At 38.2% G+C, this 24,569-nt stretch overlaps 2 protein-coding genes across 2 annotated transcripts; one reads left to right on the top strand and one right to left on the bottom strand.

Moving 5' to 3' along the window:
- Positions 1–3,863: 3,863 nt before the first annotated feature.
- LOC104886574 (40S ribosomal protein Sa-2) lies at positions 3,864–7,183 on the top strand. The gene is made up of 5 exons (XM_010671028.3): positions 3,864–4,117; positions 5,024–5,286; positions 5,403–5,600; positions 6,065–6,260; positions 6,870–7,183. The coding sequence occupies exons 1-5, from the start codon at positions 3,988–3,990 to the stop codon at positions 6,962–6,964; spliced, it is 882 nt and encodes a 293-aa protein (XP_010669330.1). The 5' UTR covers positions 3,864–3,987; the 3' UTR covers positions 6,965–7,183.
- A 2,299-nt stretch (positions 7,184–9,482) lies between these two features.
- On the bottom strand, positions 9,483–14,642 carry LOC104886573 (peroxisome biogenesis factor 10). The gene is made up of 11 exons (XM_010671027.4): positions 14,166–14,642; positions 14,033–14,064; positions 13,101–13,190; positions 12,190–12,284; positions 11,879–12,077; positions 11,669–11,738; positions 11,495–11,573; positions 11,043–11,176; positions 10,661–10,752; positions 9,956–10,038; positions 9,483–9,856 (listed from the first exon to the last, which is right to left on the bottom strand). The coding sequence occupies exons 1-11, from the start codon at positions 14,380–14,382 to the stop codon at positions 9,754–9,756; spliced, it is 1,194 nt and encodes a 397-aa protein (XP_010669329.2). The 5' UTR covers positions 14,383–14,642; the 3' UTR covers positions 9,483–9,753.
- Between the last annotated feature and the right edge of the window lie 9,927 nt (positions 14,643–24,569).

Raw genomic sequence — 24,569 nt, 5'->3', positions numbered from 1 at the left:
GGTTGCAACCGTGTGAATATATATAGTATTGGATTTTTTGGTTAAAACACCCTTATGTTTGGTCATTTTTAAAACAATCCCCCTTTTGTTTTTTCTTTTGAAATGAACCCCCAAACGTTTTACAAAAATTTTGGTTGCACCCCCAAAACCTAACTTCCGTCAAATCCAGACGTTTGTGGGGACCACCTATGCTATTATATAACAACCACTTCATCCCCAAATCAGGATATTCCCTCTCTCACAACGGTCATTTTCCGACACCCCAAAGTGAAGCTGCTAATCCAAAATTTCGAACGGAAAATTGCAATTCCACTCTCAATTGACAATTCCTGACATCCTTCAAATCAAATAAGTGTTACATTCATTTCTATGCATTAAATTTTGGGTATTTTGCGATTTTAGGGTTTATTTGCTTATTTTAATTTAGGTTAATTGTTCAATTAGGGTTATGGCAACCAAATGCAATTGTCGAATTCTTTCTAAGATTTTGAGGTCAAGGATGCATGACAATCCTGGAAGGAGTCTCTATGCCTGCAAATTCTCAAATGTTCATACCAAGAGAAGGGTGTGGATTCTTTGGATGGGTTGACAAGAATTAGGAGGAGTAGCAGAAGTTGGTCATTAATGAATTGGTGCTGGAGAAGTGGTTGTTGACACATGAAGTAACGTTTCTAAAGAGTGAAATCGCAAAGATTCAAGACACTAAGCCAAAGGTGGAAAATTTGGTGGTGTTGAACAAAAAATCAGGAGCATCAGAAAGGCAAAATGCACCAGTTTCCATGATGACGAGAGAGAGAGTGTTGGATGAGAGAGACTGAAAGAAAAGATGAAAAGGTGTAGATGATGACAAGAGAGAGATGCTGAATTTCTGATTGAAGCAAGTGAGAGAGATGAAATCAGAAATGAAGGAATTGAATGAGAGAGATGAAGAGGTTAGTTGAAGGGTTTTATTACCAAGGATACAAATGGCATTTCATGCAACATTTAGGAGGGAAAATGGAAAAAAGGGCCCCACAAACGTCTGGATTTGACGGAAGTTAGGTTTTGGGGTGCAACCAAAGTTTTTATAAAACGTTTGGGGGTTCATTTCAAAAAAAAAAACAAAAGGGGGATTGTTTTAAAAATCACCAAACGTAAGGGTGTTTTAGCCAAAAAATCCTATAGTATTATATCTCCTTCCTTTATCCATCTTGAGCGAGAAAACTGGGTCCAATAGGATTCCATCCTTTTTAGCCACATACAAAGCTCTGTTTGGGTCGACCTCTTTTCCTCAACCTCAGCTTCACTCAAACTACATTCATTGGCCAGCTGGTTCAAGCCATTAATTTTGTCTTTAAGCGCAACAATTTGTTTGTCAATTGATCCAAAACTATCGGAATTTCATGCTTTGAGATTAGCCTTGACCTATTTTAACTTGTCCATTATTGGTGCGCTGTTGTGTTGAGCTCACGACTCTTTGATGATCTTCAAGCAACTTGGATCAGACAACTAGCAATTAAGGAACCTAAATGGATGAGGCCCCTAATTTTTATCACGTGAAGTGACAAACAATGAGCGTGGTCCAAGACAGATTTCTTGAGCAACGAGACTTTTAAAGACAGGTACAATATGATCCATTCAGGCGAGACAAACAACTGGTTCAATTCTCTCTAAAAGTGGCCATGGAACCAAGAGTATTTTTCGTTAGATGATTGGATTTCAATCATCTACAAATCTTGCAAAAAACCCCTGAAAATCTTGCATTCGATTGTTAGAGAAAAACTGACTACCCCTATCAAGGGGGTCCAAGACTTCACTGAAGTCTCCCATCAATAAGCAAGGCAAAGTGGAGGAAGAAAAGAGGTCAAGTACTTATTAAAGGAGCGGTAGAGAGCAAATTGGACACAATTCGCTCAATTGGAGCAGTAGAAAAGAGGTTGTACGTCTAGAGTGAGATAGGGTGAAAGGAGCGATAGAGAGAGAAACCTCAATCAATGGGTTATGGCAAGTTGGAGGAAGACCAGAGGTGGCACCAATTCTGCTCGAAAAACATGTTTCGTCAATTTCCTATCGATAGACATAAACCATCACAAATTAGCGCAACATTTCTATCTTTATGATGAGATTGAAAATATTTTCATACCACACTAGTTGAAACCTCAATTAAGACATAGGTACGCTTTCGTGAAATTCGTATCTAGTGCTTCTCTTCACGAAAGCGTACCTATGTCTTTATTGAGGTTTCAACTGGGGTGGTATGAAAATATTTTCAATCTCCCCATAATAATGGAAAAATTGTGCTAATTCGTGCTGGCTGATGTCTATAGGCAGGAAATTGACGAAACATTTTTTTCGAGCATAATTGTTATCACCTCTGGTCTTCCTCCGACTTGCCATAACCCATTAATTGTGGTTTCTCTATCTACCGCTACTTTAATCAGTTGTAAAAAAATAAAATTATTTCAACAAATTTGAGACAAATAAAATTATAAATTTTTTTAGATAGAGTCGAAAATAAAAAGGGAAATTTCCTCAGGTACCCCTGAGGTTTGACGTAATTCCTAAATTACCCCTCACATTTGGAGAATTCCTCAGATACCCCCGAGGTTTGTGTTTGTGCTCAAAATACCCTTACTCTTGACGGAACCCTAACGCCGTTAACTTTTTTTTCTCTCTTTCTCTCCTTCCTCTCACCCTCCTCCATGGATGAACCTCCAAGCTTTCTCTCTCCTCCCACCATCCCCTACCATCCTCCAAACTTTCCCCATTTTTCTCACAGCCCCTGCCTCGGCCGCCGCTCGCCGGAGCTTCGCCGGCCACCAGCATCCTCGTACTCTCTCTCCTTCGTCGCACTCTCTCTCTCGCTCCTCTCCTTCCCTTACCTCCCAACAGCCCCACCACACCTCCCCTCCTCCCCTGCCTCCTCACTCAACCACCCACCCTTACCCAGCCCACCACCCAACGCGAGCCACCACCCACCCAACGCGAGCCACCACCTCTCTAACGCGAGCCACCACTGCAGCAGGGAAATCAAAACCCCAATTTCGAGTAGAAATCCAAATTTTCGAGCAACATTTTTGCCATCAAATTCGAATTAAACCTAGATTATTCGAGCAATCAAAACTCTAATTCGAGAAACCCATATTTTGCAATTAAATTGGGGAAATTTCGAATTAAACCCATTCGAATTGAATTGGTGGTGGTATGCGAGAGGGAGGGAGGTGGGTGGTTGGGTGTTTTGCGTGAGTGGTGGCCGTTGGTGGGTGGTTCGCGCAAGTGGGGCAGTGGTGGGCATGCTGGCTGGTTCGCGCAAGTGGGCCCGTGGTGGGTGCTTCGTGGAATTTGATGAGGTCGTCGTGACGAGAGGGAGGTGGGCTTCGTCCACCATTGATGAGGGGTCAGAGGTTTTTAGAGAAGGAGAGGAGCGAGAGAGAGAGAGTGCGACGAAGGAGAGAGAGTACGAGGATGCTGGTGGACGGCGAAGCTCCGGCGAGCGGCGGCCGAGGCAGGGGCTGCGAGAAAGCTTGGAGGTTCATCCATGGAGGAGGATGAGAGGAAGGAGGGAAACTGAAGAAAGAGAGAAAAAAAAGTTAACGGCGTTAGGGTTCCGTTAAGAGTAAGGGTATTTGGAGCACAAACACAAACCTCGGGGGTATCTGAGGAATTCCCCAAATGTGAGGGGTAATTTAGGAATTACGTCAAACCTCAGGGGTACCTGAGGAAATATCCCAAATAAAAATGATAGAACAAAAAGATGCGCAAGTGGGCCCTAGAAAGAGGGGAAAACATGGAGGGAAGAACCACAAAGAGAGAGAGAGAGAGAGTACAGAGGGGCAAAAAAGTAACTTAAAAACGGAACTAGGGTTTTGTAAGTGACATTGGGCTATATTCTGTTATATCTCTTGTTTCACTGCCGAGTTAAACTCCTCTATTCTCCCAGTCCAAACTCTAAACTCAATAACAACGCCGAAACTCTTGTTTGTTTGGTGTTGTTGAGAAAACACAACAATGGAGTCAGCCAGAGGATTATCTCAAAGAGAGCAAGACATCCAAATGATGCTTGCTGCCGATGTTCACCTCGGCACCAAAAATTGCGACTTTCAGATGGAGCGTTACATCCACAAACGCCGCTCTGACGGTCTCTTTCTCTTTCATTCACACTTTTTTTGAGTTTATTCAATTTTTGTAAAATACCCATATTCAATATTAATGGTATGAACTTATAAAAAATCGAGCTTGGCGTTTTATTTATTAGATATACATAAATGTTCATTTATTTTGTGGACTGATTTATTATGTTGGTTTATATATGTATAGGGTAAATAGGGTTATAGATATGGTATTGACGAATTGTTATTTTGCTTTGGCATTCTGTAGTTTGGAATTTTTTGAAGTATGGTTTGTTAGATTTACATAATGATTATAGCTGGGTTGTGATTAGAGGTTATATGTGAGGTTATTTGATATGGGTATGCTGGGTTAAGCCTTGTCTATTATAGTATCTACACTCATGTTGATTTTTTGATAAGCGGGTTGGTGGGGAAATGGATCAGTAATGATGAAATTATCGAGTTTGGCTTTAGAGCATGTTTAGTTCGACATTTTTAGGCTGCAAGAGATGAAATCTTCTTCAGGCTTTACTTTTTTTCAGATTCTTATTTGATTGATAATTGATGGTGCAACTAGTGGCATTTTGATTTTTGACAAGACAAATATCTTTAATTCTAATGCATTATCAGGCTTAGATTTGTATAATTATTCAGCTTATAAGAAGTTTTAGATGTGCCTTGCCTAGTGGATGTGTGCACCATGGCCTCATGCCTAGGCTGTAGGCACTCTTTGTGCCTCGGTGCCCTCTATTATGAGGTGATGCTGGATGCTTTTGATGTTTCTTATCCTGCAACCTGAAATTTGTGCGGGTTTTTGATTGATTTCGCGCATGTTTCCCTAATATATAATGGGTCTGAAAAATATGAAACTGCTACGAGTAATTTACATCTCTTTGTGAGATGCTTGTTTCGAACCTGACAGTATGTACTATCAGGTATATACATCATTAATCTGGGAAAGACTTGGGAGAAACTTCAAATGGCTGCCAGGGTTATTGTAGCTATTGAGGACCCTCGGGACATTATAGTTCAGTCAGCCAGACCATATGGTCAGAGAGCTGTGCTTAAGTTTGCACAGTACACTGGAGCCCAGGCTATTGCAGGAAGGCATACTCCTGGAACCTTCACCAATCAGCTGCAGACTAGTTTCTGTGAACCTCGTCTGCTCATTTTGACTGATCCACGTACAGATCATCAGGTTATTGCCTTTTTTACATGCTCTAATATTCTTCCACATTTCATCTTTGTGATTGTTCACATTGTTGTTGTCTTGTCAATTTTCCTAATTCATGTGTTTCATCTAAATGTATGCAGCCTATCAAAGAAGCTGCACTTGGGAATATTCCTACCATTGCTTTCTGCGATACTGATTCCCCAATGCGTTATGTTGACATTGCCATCCCTGCTAATAACAAAGGAAGGCACAGCATCGGTTGTCTGTATTGGATGCTGGCTAGAATGGTTCTCCAAATGCGTGGAACCATTCGTAGTGGACAGAAATGGGATGTGATGGTGAGTTCTCTTGCACCAACTACTTTGGGTTGTTATTTTTTAGCAGGCCTAGATTCTTTCTGCTTTCTCTTATGGTCTCTGAACTATGCTAACAGCCAAAATTGAGCAAGCACGAAAGTATTAATAATTAAAGACCTGGCTTCATAGAGTTAATTTCTGAAGCATATAAGTAATTTGTTGATAGTCCCTCAGTTTTCACATCCACCCACCCTTTTATCTTGTCAAGATTTAGCAAAAGGCTCATCAGTCATGGTATTGTTATCTCTGAGGTTTGTCGTGTGATAATTTATGAATCAAAGATGCAGTCATGAAGTAAACATCATTCTGTTTTACATTGTAGATGATTTTTCTACTCCTACAAGCTCTTCATTTTTCAAAAATTTGGAAAGACAAGGGAAGTAGCTGTCAATGTATGAGCACTTGAAAAAAACCTATTTAGTTGATCTAATGTTTGCTTCTTGTAGGTGGACTTGTTTTTCTTCAGAGAGCCAGAAGAGCCTAAAGAAACAGATGAAGAAGAAGCTGTTGTTACTGCTGACTATGGAGACTATGGCAGTGTTCCTCTTATTGGCGACCAGTGGGCTGCTGCTCCTCTTCCAGGAGAGACACTTGCTGGTTCAGTTCCTCCAGTTGCTGAAGCTGACTGGACTACTGCTCAAGGTAATTATAGCTCTTTTGTCCCCTAGATGTGCAGAAGTTTCTTGTTTCATTTGTTATTTATGAAAATCACAGGGAATTGTGAGCCTTGCATTGTTATCTAGTCCAATTCCTAATATTTATTTGGATTATTCTATCATTATTAGAAAAATATCCGAACTTTTTTCTATAACAATAATAATATTAGTAGATACATGTTTTGTTCACAAGCCCTTCTAATATGAATATATGCATGCTTGTATGTTTGTAAAAGGTGAAAGAATAGGCTAAACGTAAACTGATGTACTTCTTTCATAAAAGAAAAAATGCAACAATTGGGTATTATGTGTGAGGTATAAAATATTCAATTGTTGCATTTTTTCTGTTGGGAGAAATAAATACGAACTAACAATGCAATTGACATAATGAATCATAAAGAAGATAGTAGAGACTAGAGATTGGGTTTAAATTCTGTAAATAATATGCACAGGTTTGTCTATACATTATACGTATAAAGGCTAATCTATAAGCTATTTGTGTGGAATGGTCGGAAAAAAGTAATTAGAGGCTGGGAACTCATACTCTCGACCATTAAGTGTCTAAACTTTAAAGCGGTTCTTTTTGTTTGTGCAGCTCCACCGGCGGCAGCTCCAGTAGCAGCTGCTGCAGCTACAATATCTGATGGTTGGGAAGAGGTTACTGCTCCACCACCTGCAGGATGGCAATGAGCAATGGTTTAAAAAAGTCAAAATTTTGAACTTCTAGAGCAATCCTGAAATTTTGTTATTGAATTAAAGCTACACTATGATACACTTCAGTTGTAGACCTTTAAGCAACATGATTATGTCTACATACATTTGTCACAGTAAGTTGTAATTCAATCAGATTGTTTTCGTCTTTGTTGGATGTTAGTATTTTTTTTATCAACTACACGGAGTTTTGCAGAAGCTGATAGTTTTCTTTTATCTGCGTCATTCAGTTTATTGTTGATTTATTGCTATTTCCTAAACCAATAGTGAACTTGTTAGTCATGGTAACTTTCAGTTATCAATAATGGATTGTATGACACCTGAGAGCACAATGGAATTTTGTTGGAAGCAGTGTATATACTACCTCTGTTTTTATTTAGTTGCAACACTTTCTACTTTTAGGTGTTTTTTATTAGTTGCAACATTTCCCTTTTTAAGAAAGCTTTTGGGATAATTTGTCTATATTACCCTCTCTCTCTCTCCCCCCCATTTAATTAAAGTACTAGTAGTAGGGGCAAGTGAGTCAATTATACTCTCTTTTCTCATTTCTTAAAGTTTGTGCAAAAAGGTGAATGTTGCAACTAAATAAAAACAGAGGTAGTATATTAGTTTCACCAATGAACCTAGAAATTTCTTCATATGTCTGATATTTGGGTGTATTTTGGTCTGCAGTTAGGTGGTGGTGTCTTGTTGAGACTAATAGGATGGATTATATCTTTTGGCACTCATTAGTGGCATACTACTACATACTATTCCTTTCAAGCTACATACTACTTCCTCCGTTTTCTAAAGATCTTTCTTCTTTCTATTTAAGTGCGTTTCCAAAAGATCTTCCCGCTCTTATTTTATTTCTTACTAGTCTTACATGTACGCAGTGCGTGCGATAACGTGTAATAACAAATGAAGTAGAAAATAAAATTAATTGGGTAGAAAAACTATCTTTATATTTTATTTTCTCAAAAAACTAATGTTCAGTTTAAATGCCTACTTCCCCCTCCTTTTCATTCAAATGAAATAGTTAGTTGTCTTCCATTTTTTTTTTCCTTTTTCTATTTTTTGGTGTCCTCCACGTGTTGCCTTATATAATAGAGATTTGGATTTTTTTTTTCCTTTTTTACCTCTCATGTCCCTATCATATGGTCCACCATTACCTTATTAATTCAACTTTGCTCCCTTTCTCTCTCCTTTTTTAACCCATTTTTATTTGTTTATTTATCTTAATCTTATTTCTCTTCTACTTTACCCACCCCACGCCCCACACAAATGGATCTTTCTTGATCTGTAGGAACAGTAACAAGAAAGATCTTTAGGAAACGGAGGGAGTACTATCTAATAGAGAAAAGATAACAAGTTTTTGATAGGGTCGTGATTCAAGAGCTTGTTTTTGCATTTCCCTGAAAGAAGTTTATTAGTTTTTGGCATGAAATTTAACAAGGGAAAGTTGATACCATAAGTCCCAAGTTTAAAAGGTCTTCCGATATTAATCCCACATTCAATTTATTTTGAGAAATCCTATGTTTTAGGATAGTATTCCCTAATTGGTCCTAGGTCCAATGTTGTTTCAACAGGTAAACTAAGCCACGTCACTTTGTAATTGGTCATCAAATTTTTTTTTACGTAAAAATCATTTTTGTGAAAATCAAAATTCTTCTCGCCTAATCTTTTTTTAATAATATATGGATGTGAGTGGTTATAGATTGCCGCTCCTGATGAGCGTTTTCGCTCCTCGTCTCTCCATAGTAGTTCTACGGTGTGTTGCGTGATTGTGCGGAAATTGATGTTATAGCGGCGCGTACAAATTTGCTCCCAGATTAAAAAAAAAAATCATTCATCTACATATAAGCACATATGAATATAATCTATCCTAAGTCTTCATTAAAAAAAATGTGGTTTTGATCATTCTGTTTTGATTTACTACCATGCCTTGGAACTTAGAAGTATTGAAGTTTGTTGCTTTTGCAGGAGAACTTTGGAGTGAGGGGAGGGCTGTACACAACCTGGCGAGGGCGGAGTAGTCGGTCCTTGTTGGGGAGGATGGCTATGGTGGTGACTTGGTGGAGGTAAGGGGTAGTGGTGGTAGGAATTAGGATGGGTAGCAGCTTAACAGGTGTGGGTCATGGGTGGCACCGTGGCAGTCTTAGCATGGTGTAGTGGGTTAGTTCATGGTGTTTTCTTGGGAGGGGAAGGGAGCAATGACTTTAATCATTAAACAGGTTTCAAGTCATTCGGACCAACAAGGAAAGACTACCTTCAAACTTGGGATTATTTAGATAAATATCAAACTTGGAATTAATATGGGAACACATTGTAAATTTGAGATTTATATTGAGTTAAGAAATTCGAGTGGGAAAAAATAATTATGTGATGCATAAAGAAAACGTAAATTTTTTAGATTAATAAATTCCATTTTGTCAAGAAATCAAAGAGCCAACTTATAAAAAAAGAAAGAAATCAAAGACTAATATGTTTTCTATCCAACCAAACACTATAAATCAAATGAGGAAAAGGACTAAATTTCTATTATTTCCATAATTATTGGGCATATGCAGACATCTAATTCATGCATGATGTATCCCAACAGAATACACAGCAGTTTACAACAGTGAATTGTACAATAGGTCTTAAACTCTTAACTCCGAAAGATAGATAAACCAAGAATTATCCCTCTTTTTCATCCATATGACACAAACGGAGAAAATGCTACTTGCGTTTGTTTTCCCCCCTTTGCCCAAATATTTAGAATGACCTTTGGTCATTGGTTGGGTGCTCTAGAAATCAGAGTGATATAAACAAACTAAACTTGAATGCGTCAATGGTGTGCGACAAAGAGGGCATTCAGGCTTTTCATTGCACCACTCCATGATGCAGTTCCTATAAAAAACATTAGAAATGCATGCATCAACTACATAAGATACAAAAGAGTAGAACAGGTCTAATCAAGCACAGTTTCGCAATGGAAAGAGGCAATACCAACAAAATACATGGCCACAAGGTGTAGCTGTGGGATGCTCACGATTACCGAGGCAAAGAGTGCATTTAGTCGCTCCTTTAGCCTGGGTAGACAGAGAATCATTAAACTATGCAGTCTTCAGAGGGAAATAATCAAGAAAGCAAAAGAATTTTCAATGTGGTATTCGATATTAATCAATTAATAACATTTGCATCCTGCCTATTTAGGCAATATGGTAGTCAAGCTTGCTTCGGTCTAGTACTTGTCCTCACGACTTCAAAGTTAAGGGTTCAAGTCCCACCATGGCGGATTTTGGGGTGGCCCTTACCCTCCCTGCACCCTCAAGGTGCTCGGAAATAATTGGGCTGGGAGTACCCTGACCGTATGGCCCTAGCCCAAATGGCTAAGAATGACCATATACCATTCACCCCAAGATTGTCCAAAATCGAAGTATTCACAAGAAGTTTGTAAAAAGAGTATGTTTATGAAGTGCTATTGTGCAAATGCTAAAACTCATGCCATGAGCCCATGACAAAGGTCCTAAAGCACCGAATGCAGGGTGCGCCTTGCATCATTTCAAGCTACCAGTAGTGCCCCAACATACAACTATCTTTAGACATTATCATTGAGAAAGTTTATGCAGCTCATAAAATTATTAGTGACTCACTCACTTCAACTCTGTAATAAAGCAATTTATTGCAATAGCACAAGAAGTTAGCGCATACCTCTGCAGACGTTGACTCAGATAGAAAGCTGACTTTCTCAGAGTCCGAAGTGATCAGATCCCCTTCCTCATTCAGAACAGGTAGTCCTGCTCCTGCAGAGCAACAATATGAATTTTCAGTTCAACCAACCTAAATTTGTCACCAACCTACAATTAGCATTTAGATGCTCTACACCCTAACAAGCTATATAGATTGAAGATAACCTCATCAGGCTTCATCCTAGGATACCCTAGGCTATTGGATAGAAAACCATCATATTAACAGTGAGATAAGCAAAGAGGGTAGTATATCTTACATACTATATAAACTCTTATCAAACTGGCTAGAATTTTGATTTGTGAAACAAATTTAAAATATAGAAATGGCTTAAGGTTGTAAGAACCTGCTGAGTGTTGATAGGTCCCTAAAGATGCCAGACGAGTTGAACTTCCAAGGGTGGATAGATTGGTGCGACGTAATGCTTCAGCAGCAATAACACACAACTGAATTAAAAGAAAAACTCCAAGTATTTGATATCTGCAGCAGACCACATTGAAGAGGATTAGAGATTAAGCCAACACTAGCAAATGTCCTTTGAAATCCCAATCAAATAACAAAACACTATAGTTCCCACAATCTCTACTAAAACACATTGAAAAGAAAAGAAGCATGAAGTTGCAACAAAAATTCATCTCAATAAGATTGGAGCAGAAAGAGAAGAATGAGATATAACACTGAAAAAAAAAAACACATGCTAAATTCCTAGATGATGAAGCAAACCTCGAACACAATTCCAGAATATATTGTCATAAGTTTAATGTGTTTTAGTTCCCAACTTATTTGCTCAGTGTTTACCTTGGTCTTTGATTTGACGGTTTGCCAATAAACATGTAACGTATTCCAGATGTTCTTTTTGAGATATGATAATAGAGGCCTGCAGTTGAGGAGCAATAGGAATATTAACGTCTCTAAACACCTGCAGTGAGAAGATGCATAATTAATCCTCAGATCTCAGATTTGAGTAAGCACCTTCAAAGTAGAAAAGCATAAGATTTGTTCGAAGAATCAGCTGCAAAACCTCACGTGCTACTGGGAGCACCTGAACACCACAGTAATCATGACATTAGCACAATTGCACAATTGCACAAAGGCACTAGAATTGATCTATTCCAACTAAAAATTGCGCTTGGCTCATTATCACAAAAACTGAGCATCACTAAACGGAAGCTGTTTCCATACAGTTGGCCATTGGTGTATTATGTACATCCGCAATCTTCTAAATCGTCCTTTTAATCGAGCAAGAGATGAAGTTGAGATTTGGGATGTAGAGGATGATGGGGTTCCACTACCAAGTTGACTATTCCGTGGAATACTGCTATCACCGAATTCATCAGAATGTGATTCTGCAAGGAACATGCCACGGGAAGCAATTCTGGAGCTGCATAAGACCAATGATTGAGTTACTTAAATCAAACCAATTAAAAGCATCGACACACTGGAATAAGAAAAAAGTGTTCTACATGATCTAATGCAAGGAACGTTGGCAAAACCTCATTCTTTCTGCAATGTAGGGAACTGCTGTCTGATAAAGAATATATAAGGCTCGTCTTGCAGGAGTTGGAGGAAGTCCATAAGATCCAGCGATCTGCAACAACATCAATAAGGTCATCCCAAAGTATATAATCCATAAAATATTTTCAAATGGCTCAAGGGATCACATGTAAAAATTGTAATTTTTTTGGGGAATTTTTATCGTGTATCCCCAACTATTAAAAGTGCACCACATACTAATAGTGACAAATGGAGAGTAATATTTGAACTAACACAAACTAGTCTAGGAAACATCCTAGTAATGGAAAAGAGAGTAATTTTGTTCACAGGTTTAATGCAATGCTTTAGTTTTAATGAGGGGTTTTAACATTTTTTTAGGGAGTGTTCAATTCACGAAACTACTATCAATTAGTCATTAATAAATATTTTTGCAAACCTTAGGGTTACACGTCGCATTTTTAATGGTTTAGGCTAGCAAGGTGCATTTTTTGTACACGACAAATATACCATATTTCTATTGACTTATTCCAATATTATATGTATAAACAAGCAAAAAGGTTATGGTTAGTATAGTCAATCCAACTCTAAACGTCGTTTATGACCAATACAACTTAGTGATGCCAATAATGAAATAGGCAACATTAATTTGCTTGGAACAAGATTTTGCTTCTGCTTAAGAAATAAGAATCACTTGATAGAGCTAACTCATTTACTCTCACATGTTTCTCTCAAACAAATGCATATCACACCAGAATGAGTTGTTTTAAAGGGCGGAAAGTGGGGGTCGAGGGATTGTCAATTGCACTATTAGATATCTCAAGAGTACAGAAAGAAACATTACAGAAGCTTTTCTGCCATAAAAGAATAGAACTTGCCAGACCGAAAAAAGGATGATCCAAAGCAACAATACCTGAACTATATCACAGTATTCTTCTCCCAAGGTTTGCTGACCTGCACCTGTTGTAAGAATATAATAGAGCATCTGGCCTAGAAGCTTTGTCTGCACAAAAATAACATCCCATGGAATAGGTCTCAGTTCTTATACAATATACATTATGAAGCATTCTTGCCGAAACAGCATGTATCAAGTGCTTGTTTGATTGACATATAAAAAACATGAGAACTAAAAATTCCTACCAAGTGGGAAAATGTGGATATGTTGGATTGACAAAAACATAAGAATTTATGATAGAGATAATATTTACAATAGAAAATATTACTGTAAATATTATCTCTATCAATTTGCACTTTCAACGAAACACTATTCCTACAGAATTATTTTTCCCGTGTAGTTGCATTTCCTACGAAAATATGACTTCTTATGTTCAAGCAAACGACCATTTGTCAAAAATGATTGGTATCTCAGTCGCCCCAGTTTGAACAACACCGCAGGCAAGATCCACGAAGATTAATATGTACAGGCCTTAAGCCTGACAAGTAAAGAACCTTATTTTCAAATACCAAGCATTTCCATAAAAAAGAGAACAATGACTTACTATAATTCTAGTCGAATGGCAAAGTTGGCCATTACTCAAATGATTGGTTTTTCAGTGGCCCCAGTACAATAATATGTACATCAAACATTCATCTGAAATCAATCATAAACGGAGTATATAAACAATGCAACTATAACTACTCCTATTGTGAATCTCAATTCCTGTTACAAGTTGTACAATAGTTGCTCAATTAGACGAATAAACCAATCTCAATTCATTAATTTCTTAATTCTGCACCCTTTTCCCAAGTAATATAAACGTTTCCTACAAACAATTCTGACAATAATACACAAAAATTGAAATAATTAACAGAGAATGGAAGTAAAAAAAAAAAAAAAGGATAAACCTGACTATGGTAAGCAACAGTAAGTCTAGCACCTGCAATACAATCCCATAAAAATAACATTATCTTTCAGTTGAAATCTCTTATAAGGAAAGAAGTTACAAAGTGAAAATAAAAAAGGAGAGAGAAAGAGAACCGAAGAGATGGCGGAAAGCATCGCGGCAGGCGTCGGAGACAAAGGAAGCGTAGTGGTCGTCTTTCTCGGCGGCTCTCATTATCTCCGGTTGTGCTGCCGCCGGGAAGCCGCGCACACCTTCAGCTTGCCTGCTGCTAGAGGTAGAGGTAGAGGTAGAGGTAGAGGTAGATGTAGATGTAGATGTAGATGTGAGTCCCATTTCTTCCGACATGACCATTTTTCTCTTTGGAATTGAAGATGTTTGCTGCAATTCTTTGGTAATGATTGGTGAACTGGTGATTTGGGTCTTGGGATATCATAAACTGGTTTTTGTAGTTTGATTATCCTTTGTACTTCAGTCTAAAATAAATGGTAAATCGGGCTTTTGTTCACTCCACATCGGCATTCGGATACTTACAAATTATTTATGACTGAATTTGTTTTGCAGGAGTGGCTGTTGCGGACTTGCGGTAGCGGTTTAGTGAAGGTGTTAGTTGTTGACGTGTTGTATTACTCTTTCGGTCCGTTTGGTTAGCTTTAAGTAATTTATGAAAAAAAGGAAATTCTACGTGATGGTTCTTGATTTTGGAAAATTCTACATGGTGAATTCTTGAAATCTGGATTACACAACGTGACTTATAATTTTGTTTTACAAAGAAAAGTGACATTAATTACTTTTTCCATCCATTTTCAGGTTAATTAATTTTTAATATCCTTGATTCAAATTAAAACTTTTAAAAAATCTAAACTACCCAACCGCTATCCCCACCTCCTCCCATGTTCCCATCCCAGCCCTACCCCCTCCCACTACTCCCACAACTTAAACCACCCACTTTCCTCTCCTCCCCCACCCTCGAAATCACCTCCACAGCTGAAACCACCCTTCCCCTCCCCATCCCCACCCACGAAATCGCCTCATTTTCTTTCTTTCTTTTTCTCTCTCTCTCTCTCTCTCTCTCTCTCACACACACACACACACATATTAAAAGCAACATGGAATATCTAGGGGTGGGGGAAAGAGAGGGGAGAGGGGAAAGGGTGGCAGTGGCTCGGGGTTGGTTTCGAGGTTCGAGATGGAGAGGGGAGGGGAGGGGGTGGTTTCGGTGGTCGGGGGAAGGAAAGGGGTGGCAGGGTTGGTTGGTTGGTTTCAGTTGTTGGGGAGGGCGGTTGTTGGGGAGGGAAGGGAATGGGTGGCAGCAAGGGAGGGGGTGGTTGCAGTAGCTACCAAGGAAAGGAGGGAGGCAGGGATAGGGTGGCAGCAGGGGAGTGGGTTGGGTGCGGTTGGGTTGGGTGCGGTTGGGTTGTGTGGTAAATTAGGTTTTTTTAATAAAAGTTAACTATGTATTTATTAATTAGATTTAAGGGTTTTAGAAATTAATTAACTACTCCCTCCGTCCCATAATATAAGTCCTGTTTCCTTATAAGGTGTCCCAAAATATAAGTCTTATTTCTATTTTCAATCAATAATTATTCCCAAAATACCCTCATGAAAATAGTTTAATTCCCAAAATGTCATCATAATTTCAGCTTCCAATGCACCATTATTAATGACAAAATGAAAACTTTTACCCCATTGAACTCCTATACACATTAAACCATGCAACATTAAATGACAGTTTTTATTTTTGTTAAAAAGAAAAAAACAATGCAAGTGTTTCTCAATAAAAATTTTTTTTTTTTATTCAAATAAAACAAGATTCCATTTAACCTTAATTTCCGCGTAAAAACAGAATTAGGACTTGTATTATGGGACGGAGGGAGTATAAAATTAGATGAAAAAAGTCATTAATGTCACGTTTCTTTGTAAAACAATACCATGGGGTCACGTTGTGTAATCCGGATTTCAAGAATTCACCATGTAGAATTTTCCAAAAAAATGTCACTATATAAAAAAATAGATATAAAAGATGAGTAGATATAGATTGTAAAGTTTGATTATGTTGAAAAAATGTTACTAGGTTACAAAGTGAAAATTTTATCATGATAAACTAATGTAAGAAAGAGTAACTATATTTAAAAAAAAAAAAGGTTCACTATGGTAGATTGTAACTGTATAGTGTAACTTATGATTTTAAAAGGTTACTATATGAAAAAAGGTTACTAGTCAAAAACTCTAAAAAAGAGTGTTTGGTAAAATAGAGTTTTAGAAGGAGTTTTGGAATAAAAACACTCAAAATGAAAAAGCTCATGGAGTTTTTTCTTTAGAGGATTAGGTAAAAATATATTCAAAATGACTTTTTTTTCTTCTTATAGTTATAATACTACACACATGTATTAAAATGTCTATAAATATCATTTCACACGACAAAAGGCAATAAAATTTTAGCAATCAGTTGATGGTTACTAAACACATTATAAAAAAAAGTTATCAAATCAACAATCAAATCTGTTGAACAAAAAGTTAAAACTCTAACAATAAACTCTAACCTCTAACAGCTAAACTCTATTTGCGAAACAGGATATTGTCATTACCATGGATGTTGACATTGAAATGTCTTCACAAACTTACACTAGAAATCATTACCATTACTACAATTTAGTACCACTAACCAAACATGCAGTGTATGTCTTTTTGTAATCGCTATATTGTGTGTGAACACTATAAACATGACAACTTTGACCTTATTTAGTTTTGTATATGTAAAGAAAAACACAGTCATGCGGGATCTTGTTTTATTCATCTTAATGTGTATAGTCCAAATATATAATTTTTATAATTTTGTCTTCTACAAAACTTAAGATATTAAGGTTTGAAGTTGTGCCTGAAAAACTGTAAAAAAAAAAAACAGAATTTATCAACTAGCAATTAAAAAGAGACAGATACTCCCTTCATTTCTTTTTAGTTTACTCATTTCACTTTGGAGGAGAACCAAGTAGGAAGTCCAAAAGTACGAGAGAGAATAAAAAAATTAGAGAGAACCGAAAAGTGTGAGAGAGAAACTAAAATTGGGTTAAAATATAGGAAAAATTGATAAAAACAGTCCCAACTATGGGACATCTTCTATATCAGTCCCAACTATTAATTAATTAATATTAGTCCTAACTTTAACACATGTTTGAAACTAACAGACCTTTGGAAGGGTTAACCTGCTGTAGCAGGTAAGAGAAACTACGTGACTCTCACGTGATTTTTAATGAACCCCCCCACCCCCCTTTCTTCTTTCCTCCTTCTTCCTTCTTCCTTCTTCTTTCTTCTTTCAGTTTGTTTTTGCGAAAATCCCCCTTCCAGTTTGTTTAAGCGAAAATGTCGGGTGCTTCATCCACCACTTCAAGGAAGCTCTCTAACGGAAGAAGAGATTATACAGTTAAGTGCCACCACAATTTGGCTGTGAAATTGAGGACTGCAAGGAGTGAGAAGAATCAAGGGAAATAATTTTATGGGTGCTCCTTGTGGCCAGTAAGTAAACCTAATTTATGCAATATTTTGATTTCGCACACTTATTGGGGGTTTTAGGGGAAACTGAAATTTTCTATTATTGTAGAACAATGAAGAACGCCATTTTTTTCGATGGAAGGATGATGTTGATGGTGAAGATAACATATGCATCGAATGTGTAGCTTTTGAAAGAAAATTAGAAGATGTGAAGATGAGGTTGGACAAGACCAAATTAAAGAAAATGAACCTGAAGGATGCAAATGAAGAACTGAAGAATGTAATTTTACTACTGAATGTTGAGAAGTCAAAACATGGGAAAGGGGAAAAATTTGCAACTACTGCATTAGTGTTGTCATGGGTAGTTTTCATCATTGTTTTCTTGTTGATTTTTTAGAAGTTGTAGTTATGCACTGATTTGGAACATGTTGTAACCATTGCAATGAAGAAATGAAATGAAGTCCTTGATTAGCTTTTACTTGCTTGCAATGAAATATTAGTTATCAATCAATACATTCAAGTGTTCCCAAAAAAAAGGTGTTCCTCAATTGCACTACAAGTTGTTAAACATATCTAACTAGGAAGCTGTTGATGCTTGACTTCCAATTGGACATCCATCAGCCAAGGTGGTTGAGCTTTGTGTGATCTCAATTGGACCTCCTTGTTGAGTGGGGGCCTACAAAACAGAATAATTAGTAAAGCATAAGGGGGTACTTAACAAAAAAAAAAAAACAAGAAGATGCATTGTTTACTTACATTCAAGAATGAACTGCCATCATGTGCAATAAACAATCCAACCCCAGATGGTATCTGTTGACAAGAAAACAAGCAAGGGGTGAATTTCCTAAATCCAAGCAAAGTGAAGTAAATGAAGAGGATGATTGAGTCATACCTGTTGAGATGCACTCCTTCCTCTTCCTCTTCCTCCCCTAGTTCCAGTCCTGCCACCCCTGCTGCCCCTTCCTCCACCACCCTTGCTGCCCCTTCCTCCACCACCCCTGCTTCCCATTCCTCCTCTAATGACCCTTTCATTTATTCCAGTCCTTGTTGGTTCAGCAGTAACATTCAAATGAGAGGAAGGTTGGGGCTGTTCATTGTTAACTCTCTGCCTTTTATTAGGTGGTTCCACAGCCCTGTCCTTATTGGGACATCTCCTCTTGTTATGGGTATTTTTCCTTGCATATACTACAACTCATTTGGACCCCATGCTTTGTTAGTCTCCCTGGTTTTTTAGGATTCTCATAGGGGTCCTTCCTTCTATTTCTCCTGGGCCTGCCTGGACCTATCTTTATGGGAGGTGGAGTTAATGGTAGGTGGACCCTAGGCCAATGCCTCTCACCAACACAAGGGGGGATACTACCAACATATGACTTCAAATATGTATCCTTGTGATACCATTCAGACACAAAGTCCTCAGCATCTTTATGAAGAAAAAAAATACAAGAAATAGCATGGGCACAGGGGATCCCAGTCAAGTCCCAATACCTACATGTGCAAGTTCTAGCACCTAAATCAACCTCCAACACATCCATGTAGTAGCTAACTTGAAAAACAGTAACTGTTGAAGGGACCACAGTGCATTGGTGTAATACTCCGTATTTTTAGTAGTAATTTCGTATTAATTAAGAAAGTATAAAGAATTAATAAAAAGGTATTTTAGTTTATTTACAAATTAATAGGAATAAATTATTGTTAATATGAATTGGTTTGGAAATTTTCGGAGTTTTTAAAAGAGTAACCTGATCTTTACTTGACCTAGGGTTACTACTTTTTGAAGGGAGTATAAAAAGAAAAGGAGAGGGAATTTCAGAAAACCCTAAACCCTTTCTTCTCCCTCTCCTCAGCCGACTTTTCTCTTCCTCTCTCTCTCCTCAGCCGATCTCTCTCTCTTTCTTTCTCTCCCAGAATTTTCTTTCTCTCTCTCTCGAATCTCTCTCTCCCTCAGATTTTTCCCTCTCTCTCGCTGTTCTCCTCATTTTCTTTGTCTCCCTTGCCGTGTTCTTTCTCGGAAATCGTCGAGGGGTGCGAAGGGGGTTGTGGTTCGAGCGCGCGGAGGGTGCGCAGGCGAGGAGGGTCGAGAGATTGGTGCGAATTCGTCGAGGGTTTGGTCGAGTTTTTGTGCGAGTTTGTCGAGGGTTTTGCTAGAGGTTTTGTGTGCGAAGAGTGTCGTGGTTCGTGCGAGTGTTGCGCGAAGAGGTTCGAGGGTCGTGCGAGGGTTGTGCGAAGGACGTTCGAGGGTGTCGTGCGAGACCGTGCTGCGACGAGGGTCGCGTGGTGTCGTGTGTGTGCGTTGTTGTGCGAGCAAGCGAAGTAGTGCGTCGCTGCTGTGCGCGCCTGCGAACCGAAGAGGGTCTCGAGTGTGGCTGTGTGGCGAGCGAAGGCCACCGGAGCTTCATTGCCGGAGTTTGACGTCGGCGAGTCAGTGGTATAAACCTATTATGCACTTGACCTGTTATATCAGTTTTATTATTTATATTTACAGTTTTCGTAATTACGTAAGGTTTGTAATTAATAATTAGTAATTAGAGTGTTTAGTAAATTATTAGATTGTTTAACTAGTTAAGTTATTATTCTGTTTTTAAGTTAAAATTCTGGTTAGGTTTGTAATTGGAATAAGTTGAAAGTAAGAAAAGTGTGTTCTATTATTAGTTAAAGTTATTATCGTTTCATGAGTGACCTGTTTCATGGAACCTGACTTACCTTTTTGGACATGGAACTTACCTTTTGGACATGGAACTTATCCTTTGGACATATGACTTACTTTTAGACACATGACTTACTTTTGGACATATGACTTAACTTCTGGACATAAGACAGGTTGGACTTATGACCCTTTTTGGATTGGTAAAATAGTGGACTAAGGTTACTAACTAACTTAGTTACTCACTAACTCTGACTTCTAAAAGACGTTAAATCCACTAGATTAGAATTATAACGAAAGTTCTGGAATAAGGTTTTAACTATCGCTTAATTCGAATCGTTAGATCGTTATGGTCTTAGTACGTAGTAGTTGTTAGTGTTATCAAGGACGTAACACTAAAGCTTTGTTTTAACGATTTAGGTCCCAATTTCATAAGCGGCTCGTTCAATTAAGTCAACGAAAATTCTCCGCTACAAGGTACGTACGCGTACCAGTTTACTTTCAAGTTTAGTATCATGATTAGGTTGCAGTTCATTTTATTGGAACCTAGTACCATGATAGGGAACATCTGATTGTGATTGTTTGGTTAGACGTTTATAACGTGAAATCAATATGATGCATTGAAATATGTTGCATTGAAATGCGAAGTTTATCGTAGTGTAACATCAGCATTATTAATCTGATCTATAGAGTAACGAGAGTGTTACCAGAGATAAGATTGAGTTTGGTAATTAAGAGAGCATATAAATGACTCCTTAAAGTTATAAAAAGAATAGTTAATAGTAAAAGAAGATTATGGCAATAGCTTGTAGTTGGATTTCCTACAAGTATAGAACAATGGGGGGAGTGTGGGACTTGTTCTACACTCCTACACAGGCCTACTGTGACGACAGTAGTGTCCTTATATTTTGATAACTCAAGTAGGCGGAAGGTTCCGTTCGATCTTGGGGGTATGCATACTAAGGTGATGGGTGTGAGACGGAACAAAACCGTATTTGCATTTCATCTAATAGACCAAGTTGTCTATTAAGGATTCAGTAGCCCGTATGATTCTAGTAAGATGACGGTGCCCGTTCGATGCCAAATAATGAAAGAATAAAGAATGTGAGATGATGTGGTTTCTTATAGCAGTTTGTAAGGTGTGCATCATTTATGTTCATTTAGTTTCAATGGTTCATTACGTACTCAGCATAGCTGACTTTGTGTGTTATTATGTGTTTGTTGACCTGTGATGAACCATTGACACTTCAATGGGGAGCAGACTAGGTGAGCTGGTGCTGCTGCATGATATCAAGCATAAGGGGGCTAGTCTGTAGTTTGAAGTTAAACTTTTGGTTCAAGTATTACTGAACTTTATAGAACATTGTTAAATGGTTTGAGATTGAATAAAGAGGGGTCATCTATGATTCCCGAGTTGTATTTACATTTTCTATTCCGCTGCAATTTGGTTTTGAGACAATGAGTTTGAGTTACCGTATTTCTAATTATGCCTTGCGTTCCATCGCGGCGGTAACACTCCCAAAGTCGATGCGACGTAGCGTTAGACGTGTATGGATTTTGGGGGTGTTACAATTGGGCTGCTAGTTCTTTGTTTTTTTCTAGCTTGGTTTGTATCCTAGGACACAACTTTCCAGTCACTCTCTTCATTTCTTGCTTCTTCACAGCAAGCCTTTGCATTAGTGATGTCCTAATTTCTTCTAACATGTAAATTATGTGTTTTGTTCTGGCATTTATAATGTAACAATTGAATGTCACTAGTAGAATAAAGGCTACTTGCTGCGGTTAAAAAGTGCCCTATTGCTGCGTTTTGGGGCGCGCAGCAATTAAGGGCGCAGCAATAGGTATTAATAATATTGCTGCGGTTTTAAACCGCAACAATATATACCAATATTGTTGCGGTTTTTTAGGCCAAACCGCAGCAATATATGAATTTTTTGGCGAAAAGTAAGGTGACTGAGAGATAATATCGTTGCGGTTTTTAGCCCAAAATCGCAGCAATAGGGTCCTACAAGAAATTTTTTTTTTTTTTTTTTTTTTGCATTTTGCCATAAGATTTGAAAAATAAAACCCGAAAACAAATCCATCTACAAATGAGCATTATATCATTTAATAGAAACCAAAATCAAAATGAAACCCACATCACTTCTCATTCACAATAGATAAAACTAACAATAAGAACCAGAAAATTATATTATGCAGTAAAATCTAAATAAAAAACTGTACCAAATTATAATTGTACCAACTTACAAAGAAAATAAAGATAATGAAAACAATCAGATCTAAGAAACAAAGATAATGAAAACAATCAAATCTAGCCGTATGTTCTTTCCCGGAGATTCATCTAAGAAGGAACTTCGAAAATTCAGATCTGAAATGGACAAAACTTCGAACAAAACCCATCCACAACTTCGAAAATTCAGATCTGAAAGGGACGAAATTCATCTAAATAATGTAAAAAAACAAAAATAAAACAAAAACGAAAAAAAACCCGAAGAAGGAAGTCGTCCGCTTCGTCGGCTTCGTGGAAATTTATCGCGTCCGCTTCGTCGGCTTCGTCGCGTCGTCCACTTCGTCGGCTTCGTCGCGTCGTCCGCTTCGTCGGCTTCGTGGAAATTCATCCACAAATTCATCGCGTCGTCGCCGGAAATTCATCCACAAATTCATCGCGTCCGCTTCGTCGGCTTCGTCACTTCGTCGCTTCGTCGGCTACGTGAAGTCGCCGGCTATGTGAAGTCGCCGGCTTCGTGAAGTCGCCGGCTTCGTGAAGTGAGGGTTGAGAGAGATGAGAGAGAAGAGGGGGTTGAGAGGATGAGAGAGAGAAGAGAGACTGAGGGTGAGAGGAGAAAATGTTCAAAAAAAACCTAAGTTTTGAGCGCTGAAAGAACCTTTTTTTTATGGGTAATTGACAGCTAATATTGCTGCGGTTTTCTAGTAGGACCGCAGCAATATATTAAAAAAATATTTTTTTTAATATATTGCTGCGGTCCTACTAGGAAACCGCAGCAATATTAGCAGTAAGGGGCCCCACATGTTTTTAAAATGGTAACCGTTAGACAATATTGCTGCGGTTTTGGGTGGGAACCGCAACAATATTGTCAATTTTTATTTTTTATTTATTTTTGCGTGTTATATTGCTGCGTATAGGTAAAACCGCAGCAATATCACCGCAGCAAATAGCATTTATTCTACTAGTGTGTTTCAACTAAATTATTCAATGTGACATCAACCTTAGTTTGTGTTTTCATGAAAGGTCTTAGGATCATAGCTCTTAAATCCAATGACTGCATCAGGATTTACCTTTTCCATCTCATCCAATGCATCATGGTAATCAGCCATGTTGTAGGCCTTCACTGCCCTCCAAAGCAGTACTTTCATCTCATCCCCTTCAAATGATCTATGCCAGTGTGAGAAAATGTGCCTTGAACAATGGCGGTGTTCAGCATTTGGTAGCACCTTCTTCACTGAGCTCAAGATAGACTACACAAGAAAATGTATTAGGTGTTAGTGTTAGTAAAAGTGTTAGTTAAATTAATTAAGTACAAGTACAAAACTACAAGTGTCAGTTTACTTACAATGTGTTCATCTGAGATGATTGCAAGTCCTGTACCATTGCGTAGTTGTAGCATGAACCAATCCCAAGAATCATTATTCTCCCCCTCAACCACTGCCCAAGCCACAGGGAACATCTGATCATTCCCATCCCTTCCCACTGCAGCCATTAGTTGACCTCCAAGAAAAGTCTTTAAAAAACAAGCACCAATACATAAAACTTTTCTACAACCCTCTATCCACCCCTTCTTCAAACCCTCAAAGCACACAAACAACCTCTTAAACACAGGGGGTTTCTTACTGTCATCAGTCACTAGTGCAATGTGGTTCCCCTGGTTGCATTCTCTCAAAACCTCAACATATCTTGCTACTTTGTTGTAATGTTCTTGCATACTACCATATAACATCCTGTGGGCATAATACTTAACCTTATATGCCACATCCTTTTTGATTAAGACCCTATATGCCCTTTTCACAGTGTCCATTATTTCTTTTGCAGGCCAATGAGGCATGGCCTTGAAAATTTCAATGAACCGTGCAGCAAGCCATGTGGATTTAAGCTGCTTGTTCTTTTCCATATTCTTGTTGCAAATGTGGCCTGAATCTACAGACTTAACTATGAAACTCTCTTTGTTATTGTCCCAAGAAGCATACAATCTGAACTTGCACCCAGCCAAGCACCTCACCTCCAATCTTTGTTGCCTATTCTTGTTGCTTGTGACAAAACTCAAGCTCCTACCCTGAATGATTGCAAACTTTGCTACTGCCTTCTTAAATGACTCTCTATTGGCAAATCTGTAACCAACTTTCCACTCAAATGATGTGAAATCAGTGGTCTCACTCACAATGACTGTAACACCCC

Source organism: Beta vulgaris, chromosome 2, assembly GCF_026745355.1.
Source record: "Beta vulgaris subsp. vulgaris cultivar EL10 chromosome 2, EL10.2, whole genome shotgun sequence".
NCBI lineage: Eukaryota > Viridiplantae > Streptophyta > Magnoliopsida > Caryophyllales > Amaranthaceae > Beta > Beta vulgaris.
The sequence above is the reverse complement of the archived record's forward strand: the minus strand, read 5'-3'. Positions and strand labels throughout refer to the sequence as shown.

Bases quoted from the DNA above. Each gene is read 5' to 3' on its own strand.
- LOC104886574 (XM_010671028.3), top strand. From the start codon at position 3,988: ATGGAGTCAGCCAGAGGATTATCTCAAAGAGAGCAAGACATCCAAATG. The intron at 4,118-5,023 runs GTCTCTTTCTCT...ATGTACTATCAG, and splicing joins CCACAAACGCCGCTCTGACG to GTATATACATCATTAATCTG. The intron at 6,261-6,869 runs GTAATTATAGCT...TTGTTTGTGCAG, and splicing joins TGACTGGACTACTGCTCAAG to CTCCACCGGCGGCAGCTCCA.
- LOC104886573 (XM_010671027.4), bottom strand. From the start codon at position 14,382: ATGGTCATGTCGGAAGAAATGGGACTCACATCTACATCTACATCTACA. The intron at 11,739-11,878 runs GTATGGAAACAG...TGTGGTGTTCAG, and splicing joins TAATACACCAATGGCCAACT to GTGCTCCCAGTAGCACGTGA. The intron at 11,574-11,668 runs GTGCTTACTCAA...CCTCAACTGCAG, and splicing joins TATGCTTTTCTACTTTGAAG to GCCTCTATTATCATATCTCA.